Genomic DNA, 10,336 nt, shown 5'->3' with positions numbered 1-10,336 from the left:
TCGCCAACGGTTCACCTATCGCCGTCGCATCATAAATCCTCGACGTTATCACTTCCTCCTCTATCTTCTTCACCTCCTCCGGCTTTGGAGCCGTCATGTCCGCCGGCGTCGGCGTCTCCTCATCTGCCGCCCTCGTCGCCGCCGCGGAGAGCAAGAACGAAGCTCCCGCGGCTAGAAACGGCGCCACCAGCACGCCTCGCCGGCTGCTTCGAGCTCGAGACAATTCTATATGTTCCACGCGTTCAACCGAGGTTTCACTCACGTCATCGTTAACGTCGTTATGTTCGAGCTTCCGAGCCGCGATGATGTGACTGGAGCGGTTGAGGGAGAGGCTAAGACGGCGGCGTTTGGCGGTCCGAAATTGTCGGAATTTATGGTTTGGCGTTGGAAGATGAGAATTCGAAGGCGCCGCACGTGAAACAGTTGGGCGGTGAAAGTAAGTCACGTGCGGCGGTGCAGTGGCGAAAGAAGCCTGAGTGTTGGGCTTCATTTTACTTCAATTCAACGGAGCTTTGTCATGAACACAGGTAAACTTGGTCGCCTCTCTTTTTCTTTTTTCAGCGACACAAACAAACAAACAAATTGGTTGGTTTTCAGCCTTAGAAGTTACAAACAAAATATTTATTTCATTTAGATTATTTTTTCTTAAGACACAGTAGTACATCTTTATTTATAAAAATACATATATTTTTCAAAATACTAGCGAAAATCTCCTTGTGTGTTATTTCTATCCTTATTCTTCAATTACTTTGTATAAGTGACCCACTCATTTGTATTTTATAATATATTATTATACCTCCTCTCTTAAGATTATTTTCATTAACCGAATTTTAAATTATCTAAGTTCAACTTGAAAAAGCATTTTTAAGTGGAAATAAATTGTAAAAAAGAATGCAGGTTAGTTCAAAAATAGAAATCGCAATTCAAACTCACTTCATAGTTGTCATTATACTTTTTTATACACATCCACTATAATTAAATTCTCAACCAAATAGTTAGAAATCTAAGACTCATTTAGGTTGGATTAAAGTTTATATTTAAAATTTTCAAAAATTAAAATTAATTTTAAATTCCATTTTTTGGGTAAGATTTTAAATTTATTTTGAATTTTTATTTTAACTTAAATAAAATATAAAAAGATCAATTCTAACTCAACATATCCGCAAATGTACTCAGAGTTATCGTCAACCAATTATTGAAAAATAAAATTGATAATAGTAACAGTTTTATTAATGAATCCTCGATGAAATCCACAAAATTAAAAGAGTATAAGATTTTTTAAACAATTTTTTTATTGTAAAATATAAAAATAATATTAATAATATAAATTTATAATTTATTTTAATAATAATAATAATAGTTAAAATGTCGGAGGTGGTTATCATTATGGCAATAAAATATTATAGTAGCGGAGAGTGGTCAACAATTGATAGTGGTGGCCAATGAAGGTTGGAGTTGTCATAATTGTGGCAAATAAAAGTCGAAGTAGTGACCAACAAGGAGTGTTTGAAGGTGGTTGTTGGATAGATCGGTAATGAAGAGGTCAAACGCAAAGGTCAGAACATAATCGATTCAAGAGTCAAACTAGTAAAACAAAAGTTTTAAATCTCAAAAAGAAATTAACTTTTCATTATATTTAGTTTTAAAAAATTTAAAAAATATTTAAATAATACAACAAATAAAATGTCTCACAATTATAAATAAATAAAAAATAAAATCATTAACATATTTAATTAAAATATATTGTATCTCAGAAATAAGAAAAGTAAAATTTGAATAAAATTATATAAATTTGTTGTTAATATTAAAAATTGCACTATTTTTTTTAAGACCTTATTTTAGAATTTCTTTTATACGTCAATAAGTATTGAGCCGATCCTAAATCACAACAATAGTTTAAACAATGATTAATAATAATCGAAGTGGTGGTCGATGACCGGTAAACGTTTGAAATTAAAGAAAAATAATATTTACAAAACTTCATTTTTTAACAGATATAAAACTTGGTTTAATATTTTTGAATTTTTAAAAAAAATTATTTTCGAATTAAGTGAAAAATGACCTCGTTATCTAAACCTATTTCATTTAGAAAATTAGCTCATAACCAAAAACTCAAGATGACTATAAAATGCTGTAAACATAAGATATAGCATTAGGTGGGTACATCGCCTTATTATATTCAGTATATTGGCATTTTTTATGGCCGCATACATTTGTCACGTAAACACCAGAAAGCCACACATTTGGAATTGTAGTTGTGGATCATACTTGTGTGCGAACAATCAAGTAAAATAAGCATGACCATATATTTGGAATTTTGTTAGGAGATAAATATAATGTGAGTCAGATGTGACTCGGGTTTGATTGGCACAGCCGTACTCGGATTAGCATGCCGGAAGAATATCCGCAGGCTATCAAAACGCTATGCCCTGCCCCCACGGTCGACGGAATTATTAAAATAAAAAATAAAAAAACAAAAATCAGAAAATTAAAATTAAATGCCCAAATTGGTTAAATAAGAGGAAGTTTCTTCTCTATTCTCAAACGTACATTCTTCAATGCCCCCGCCTTTCATTTTTATTTTCTGAATTTAAACTAATCCAAAAAAGAATTATTTGGATTAAACTTGTAATTTTTTTAATTTTATTTTTATATTTTTGGATTCATCAATGTAAATGTGTAAAATATAAATTTATAGATTGTTTCGTTTAATGGAGGAAAAAGAAGTGAATTTTTTTAATGATGTAGTATTTGATTTACGAAGAAAATTAATAAATTCTTTTAATAATTTAGTATTTGATTTATAAAAAATAGAAATTTTTAAAAAATATTTTGCTTTTATCTATCTTAAAATTTGAGTCAACCACAAATACTTAACAATCTTCTTCTACTTAAACCCCTTTAACTAAATATACTATTTAAGAATTTTTTAAATCTCTTGATCAATTAAAAAATATAAAAACAAAAAATTTTAAATGAATATTTATATTTCCATTATAATCAATGTTAACAAATTCAAACTGAATTGATTAATCTAAAGAGGATTAAAAAATTGATAAAAATAAATGAATTTTTAAGGGGCTTTTCATAATGTAATCTATTAAATAATAAACAATAAAAGTTGTCTTTTGTATCTCTCAATTAACCATATACCTCCAATTTAATTTTTTTTTTTGGTTGAAATGCCCAATTATCCTTAATAAAACAATACAAAAAAATCACTCATACCCCCACAATTGAAATTTTCACAAAAGTGAATAATTATAAATTTTATTTTCTTACCGGAAATTTTATGAGGAATGAAATTTCCGGTAATTATAAATCAATACCGAAAATTTCATTTTTGAAATTTCCGGGAGTACCATCCAGAAATTTGAAATATTCGTTAGGTATTTTCCGGGTAGTACTTCCGGAAATTTCATTTTTCATTGAAATTTCTAGTACAATTTTATTTATTTATTTATTTTTACATAATTTTGTACAATTTTTTTAGTGAGGACCAGATGAGCAAAAACAGACGTTAAACATTCTCGAGTTCGACCTCCTACACAATAAAATAGGAGAGCTGCAGTCGAAAAAAGAAGAAAGAGGAACGAAGAAATGCAGGCGCATGAGTTTAAGCAAAATCCTGTGTTTGATAAAGAGCAAGATCAACAGCACCAGCAAGATCATGCGGTTGATGATGAACATGATCAGCAACACCAGTTTGAACACGAGCATCATCAGCAGCCTGAAAAACCTATATTTCCTAGAGGTCCTTACGATCTTTCTGTCCTTAAGGATTATGAGCAGCATATTGCAATTAATGTGTGGAATGGACAAGTTAGTAAATAATTTAATTTATTACATATTGTAATATAGAAAAATATGTGTATTTTAATATAGTTGTAGTATAGGTTATTACAAAGCAAATTTTAGGTTATTAGAACGCTGATTTTAATGAAATAATTGTGTATTTAGATTATTGTGTGTTATTTTTAATTAAACAAGATAGACGTGCCTTAAAAGTTGTTTCAAATGGCAAAAAGCAAAGACAAATTCATTGATATTAGATATATATTACATGCTCAGATAGATCATTGGATTATTATATCTGGATTATGTCATCTACGAAGATGTAGTTTGCACATGATTGACGGTAATCTGATATCTGCTTTTGTTGAGAGATGACACGCATAGACTAGCTCATTTCACCTGCCATTTGGTGAAATGACTATTACTCTTGACGATGTTATGAGTATTTTGAGCATCCCATGTTATGAAGAGTTTTTCACACCTCCCGTTAAATGTCAATGAAGATTTGGCAATTGTTGCTGTTGTTGAGTTATTGAGAGTTGCTTATGATGAAGCTGTAACTGAAATTAGGACCAATAGAGGTGCCTCAGATAGTTTTGAGTGGTTGAAAGCTGTATTTTTTAAGCAACTTCGTGAAGGGCGATATGAATGTGTAGTGAGGGCATACCTACTTCATTTGGTAAGGTGTACCATTATAGCTGATAAAAGTTTTACCCTTGTATTTGCAAAATATTTGTTTCTGTTTCAAGACCTTGATACTTGTGGTAAATGGGCATGGGGACCAGCTGCGCTTGTTGTTTTATATGACTATCTTAGAGATAGTACACTGCCTGCAACGAAGCAGATTGGAGAATATTTATCTCTATTTCAGGTACTATTATATTTGTTATACTTATTATATTATTATTACGATAATATTCTTATTTAATTATTTGTATTTTTTTAAATTATTTACAGACATGGATTTATGAGCATTTCCCTAACATTTGTAAACGAGATATGGATGAGTCTATATCTTCAATGTCACAGATGTTTGATGGACTGCAAAACAAACATCTGAAAATGTTGCGTACTACAGAGCAAAGTTGGATGCTTTGAGGGATGCTGATATTATCTGGACGCCGAATTACGATGAGAACTCTATGACACAATTTTAGTCTGTGTCGTTGTTTACAGGATCCATTCGTTGGTGTTCCGCGATGGTACTGTATTTACCAGAGAAGTGCATACATCATTTTGGGTATACTCAACACATCCCTCTTACACCACTAATGCTCATTGTACGTGATATTGATGTTGAATGGAGTATGTACATGAACTCTATACGATCACTTCGTACTAAATTGCATCCAGCTGCATATCTACATAAGTGTGTTGAGGGATACATTCAGTGGTACTATAGGATATCTCATCCTCAGATGATCCCTTACGTTGTTGCATATGCTGGTGCTAGTCCTAGTTATGATGCTGATGTTGGTCCTAGTCATGATGTTGGTCTTAGTCATGATGTTGATCCTAGTCATGATGTTGATCCTAGTCATGATGTTGGTCCCGATACTAGGTGTACACGGTGTCACGAAATGAGTGGTCTTATACAACAAAGTTTAGATTTACATATGGGTGATCCTGAAGTTGAGATGCATGTCTTATTAGAGAGAGCTTTACACATTTCTGTCTTATTAGAGAGAGCTTTACACATTTCCGGAGGAGGATATTATTAGAAGTATTATAGTAGTATTTTTGTTGTCTTTATGCGTGTCTTATTCAGACTTATTCAAACTTATCTTTATGTGTATCTTATTGAGATTTATTTTATTATTTAGACTTATTATGCGTTTCTTTATTGCTTTATTATTGATTTATCTTATTTATTGTCTTGCTTTATTATTGTCTTATTTATTTAAATGATTTAAAGTTATGTGAATGATTTTTGTTATAATTGAAAACATATATATTGAATGAATCTTGTTACATTTGAAAACAACATATAAATAAAAAATGTCAATCATCTGCCAAAGACATATAATCTGATATATTTTCTAAATCTAATGAACCCCAATGTTGTAGACGTCTTGTATAAGCTATAGCCCATGATGTAGACTCATCACTACGGTACTTCTTCCAATGCCATGCAAGTGGAGGTAACGGACATGCAAATTTCAATTTAACTTGAACCCAATGACTTTCATTAACAAAACCAATGCTGATAACACGATCACGTGACATGTCTCCATTGTGTGCACCCCTCAATGGGAAAAAAGTCAAACAAAAAGTTTTTCCCAAAGTAACAAGCACGAGATTATATTTTGTTGCTATCACGTAACCCATATCAGGAATGCTCATCCACTTCTCGTTAGCTTGGTTTTCAAACTCAGTTACGAGTAAAGAGTCTGTCACTTCTTGCAAACGTTCCTTGAATAATACATCATATAAATCAGGTTTGGACTTAATCTCTGTATACAACTGTTGACGCACAATGCTCCAGTATTCTTCACTATGACCAAGTAAAGCAGCAATAGCACGATATCCACAGTTTCCATCTGCTTTAACATTAACTATGTCTTCAATATATGGATGAATTAAAGGAGGAAACTCGTCAAAATATTTTCTAACTTGACTCGTCATAGGTGCTTGCTGAGAGTGTTGTTTGGATGCTTGCTGGGAGACTTGAGTATCAACATGCTCAAAGTATGAAGGGTCGCGATATACGTCAAATTCCTTCAGCCTATTGCCTTTTTTCCTCTTAACACCACATTTTGTTTTGATCTTATCCAGTGGTGCACACATTGATATTGTCTCTGGATATGCTATTTCATGCAACTTGCTCTTTAATGTCATTCTTCCAGCAACATTAAGTGTTTTCCATGTTTTCCAAATTTTATTCATCTCCGATGTAATGTCCAACTCTGAATCATTTGCCAACTTTTCTTCCTCTTGATCAGTATTCATGGTTAATTTCCTCCAATGTATATGAACAACATCTAATGGGATTGGAACACCTTCCAGCTTGTATCGTGCCAACTCACATGCACAAGGTAATCCATGAGTGTTTCTAAGTATACAACAACACGCACCTTTGTCGTTACCGACATAGCTAACTCTATTGTATTCATGAACAATATCAGTTAAGGTTTTCTTGGATACAACCCAAATCAATTTCTCATAGAATGGATTGTTGTATATATGCTCTTTGCGACCCTTACTTATCTCAAATGAACCTTTGATCTTAATAATTTGGAACTTCAACATGTCATTCATATCATTCCATGCCTTACAGAAATCTCCTTTACTATGTTCCAAAAATTTATTCAATGACCAATGAGCAGACTTAATCCTAATATTCAAACAAACAAAAATATTAGATATTATTTCAATAAAAATTATATCATGCATGTTTAATCCTATTTAAGCATAAATATAATACAAAATGCAAAATTTTAATGACGTACCTATTAGTCGTAGTATTTCCTAGATGCAATACTCGATTGGTCCATGCTTCAACAAATCTTTCCTTATAAGGATTCAACCATGTGTCTCTGACGTAGTCAAAAAAAATAATATTATCGACACATGTTTGCTCAAACATTTGCAAAAGTTTCTCGTACTCCTTCTCTTCAGAACAATAAACAATTTTCCTCCACAACTCAAGAATGGGTTCTTGCATATCTTTCTTTAATATATATTGTTTGCATTTGGCTCCAACATTTTTGTTAATATGAAGTTGACAAAGTAAATTTGTTGAAGATGGAAATACAATTTCAATTGCATTCATTAAAACAAGTTTTCTGTCAGTCACGATCACCTGAGGAAATGAAGTGTTTGAAACAAACAACTCTTTTAACTTCTCTAATGTCCAACAAAAGTTGTCTTGACGTTCAGAATCCATATAAGCAAATGCAACATTAAATGTCAACCCAGTTGAAGTTACACCAACAATTTCAAACAATGGTAACCTATACTTGTTGGTTTTGTAGGTACTATCCATAATCAATACAAGAGGAAATATGTTCAACAAAGTTATGAAATCTGAGTGTGTCCAAAATATGTCCTTCACAACGTTGGAGTCTCCATGAGTCCTACTCCAACAAGTATACTTCTCAACTTCAAGTAACTTCAACAAATGTTGCATATCAATTATAGGTCCTTTCAAATTCTTCATGTATGTACTTCGTCGCTTGTAAATTTGATAGATATTAGCCACATTATTTGTATCTCGATCTCTCAAAGATGACAAGATGTGCCTCGGTGCAACGTGATATTTTGTCAGCTCGTCAACATGTTTCTTATCTTCTTCTTTTAAGCGTCTCGTAAATGCATTATTCTCAAAAGTATCTACTAACTCATGGTTGTGAAGTCCACATATTAAACTAATAATCCATCCTTCAACATTTTTCAATGGTCTCGACCTAAGTTTAAACGGACAATCACACCTTTTAGTTGAAGTACCTTTGTTATTTTTATTTGACTTATATTTTCCACCTCTATCACAACCAAAAATTAATTTTGACTTCCTTCCTCTCTTTCCGGTATCTACATCAGATCGAGTAATGATAACTGTTACTCGATTTTGTCGGCCGACCTCTCTTGCCCATGATACGACAGCTTCTCGTGACTCAAAAATTTGATCAGTTGTGAATGCTTCAGTTAAATCTATAAATACTGGTTGTGTTTCTTCCATCCCTATTTCAAAAAAAAAAAATTAATAACATATTGGATTTTTGAAATTTCCGGTTAAGAATAATAACTATCAGAAATTTCAAAATTTTGAAATTTTTGGTAAAGAAAATATAACTACTAAAATTTTCAAAATTTTGAAATTTTCGATAAAGAAAATATAACTACAAAATATTTCAAAATTTTGAAATTTCAGATAATGTAAATGTAACTACCAGACATTTGAATGCAAAATGTTACGTACCGAAAATTTGGTTAAGAAAGTGAGATTTTAAAGTAGTTTTTTTTACCACTCACGTGAATAAAATTTTTAAAGATAATTTTAAATTTTTTACAAATTAGAGAATATAGATTTAATTGGAGAGATACAAAAGCTAACTTTCGTTAATAATAGAAAGTGAGGTCTTCTTCTAACACACCCTCTCATCATGACTATTACCATGTTTTGCAAAACAATGAGCCACATTATTCCCGGTCTATTTAGTATATAAAAAAAAAAAAAAAAATCTATCTTACACCTCTACAACAATCCTTTAAAATCTTCTGCAAATAGCCAACAACAACCTTCTTCTCCACTTTTATTTATACCACAAAATTTTTAATTTATTTATTTTCAAAAACGTGTAAGTTATTAAAAAAAATTAATTATGCAAATAATCCTTATAAATATAAATCACTTTAATTTTAGTCCATCCAAAAGAATTTTCTCAAAAAATATGCTTACAATTAAAAATAAAATTAATATAGTCCTCGTATGTTTTTATTTAAAAATAATGAAATAGCATGCTTTTGATGTGGCACCAGGAGCAGATGTTGACATGGTAACGTTGCTAACTATACATTATTTAATATTAAAAATTTAAAACATTTAATTAAAATAGAAAACTATTATTTTAAATAATAAATTCAAGAAAATTGTTCATCTTCTTCGAAGAAAAAACCACAAATCCAGAACTTAAATGTCTTCTCTCAAATCGAACCATTGCTCGTATTTTATATCAACTCCAAATCAACAAAGCACTACCATCAACTACTTTTCTCCACAGATCTAACAACCTTTATCCTTTCTTTCTTAATTTCTTTTAATTTGTTTCACAAGAACAAAATAAGCTTGTATTGAAAGAATCACAGAGGAATATTAGAAGAAGATTTACTCGTAACAAACTCTTCAATAGACATAAGAAGCGGTAAAAATGGACAAAACTCACTTGGTTTAGTCTCCGTTGTGAAACACCTTGTAGCTTCTCGAAGAATCGACGACGATGCTGAAATTGATGATGTTGGTGGTTGAAGGAAAACGACACCTTCGTGAATGTCTTCTCAGTCCCTTTCTCAGAGAACCCTAAATTCCTTTCTGCAATTTTTCTAAATAATATAATTTTTTTATTGAAATAATAGTTTTCAATTTTTATTACTTTTTATTAATGAGAAATACATACTCGACAAAAAAATTTACATGTCACCGTCTATTCAATGGTGCCATATCATCAAAATTATGCCATTTCATTATCTTTAAAGAAGGATTAAATTTAAAATTTTCTAAAATTGCAAGCTGGCAGTGGATAGAGTTTGAGTAGGTAATATAGTATTCGTCACTGTACTTCTGTATCTGCGATTTAAAAAAATACTATATCGGTGCACTCTTGGGTACCTTATCCTCCAAGTAACTAAGTGTCTGTAACCCGTATTCATTATCCACATTTTAATTAAAAAAATCGATAAATAAATGATATTGTTGTGATTAAATTTAAAAAATATTCAAATATCTTAAATCCAACTATAAAATATTATAAAATAAAATATTTTATAACTCAAATATTTCAAATGAACACTCGTTACAATACATATTTAAATATCTATATTTATA

At 31.1% G+C, this 10,336-nt stretch overlaps 2 protein-coding genes across 2 annotated transcripts in view; both read right to left on the bottom strand.

The window, feature by feature from the left end:
- The window catches only part of LOC101511991 (protein RETICULATA-RELATED 5, chloroplastic), a 7,099-nt gene extending 6,609 nt beyond the window's left edge, over window positions 1–490 (bottom strand). The window contains exon 1 of the mRNA XM_073368239.1: window positions 3–490. Within this exon, the coding sequence (XP_073224340.1) occupies window positions 3–490 (488 nt within the window). The remainder of the gene's footprint in view (window positions 1–2) is intronic.
- LOC101511670 (PKS-NRPS hybrid synthetase cheA-like) lies at window positions 407–9,931 on the bottom strand. The gene is made up of 3 exons (XM_004500469.4): window positions 9,678–9,931; window positions 7,245–8,475; window positions 407–7,129 (listed from the first exon to the last, which is right to left on the bottom strand). The coding sequence occupies exons 2-3, from the start codon at window positions 8,471–8,473 to the stop codon at window positions 5,797–5,799; spliced, it is 2,562 nt and encodes an 853-aa protein (XP_004500526.1). The 5' UTR covers window positions 8,474–8,475; window positions 9,678–9,931; the 3' UTR covers window positions 407–5,796.
- Window positions 9,932–10,336: the final 405 nt, after the last annotated feature.

This window comes from Cicer arietinum, chromosome 5 (assembly GCF_000331145.2).
Source record: "Cicer arietinum cultivar CDC Frontier isolate Library 1 chromosome 5, Cicar.CDCFrontier_v2.0, whole genome shotgun sequence".
NCBI classification, from domain to species: Eukaryota; Viridiplantae; Streptophyta; class Magnoliopsida; order Fabales; family Fabaceae; genus Cicer; species Cicer arietinum.
Note: the sequence above shows the minus strand (reverse complement) of the source record. Positions and strands in the feature narration are given on the sequence as shown.

Excerpts from the sequence above, each read along its gene's own strand:
- LOC101511670 (XM_004500469.4), bottom strand. The coding sequence starts at position 8,473 with ATGGAAGAAACACAACCAGTATTTATAGATTTAACTGAAGCATTCACA. Across the intron at positions 7,130-7,244 it reads GGAAATACTACGACTAATAG|GATTAAGTCTGCTCATTGGT; the intron begins GTACGTCATTAA and ends TTTGAATATTAG.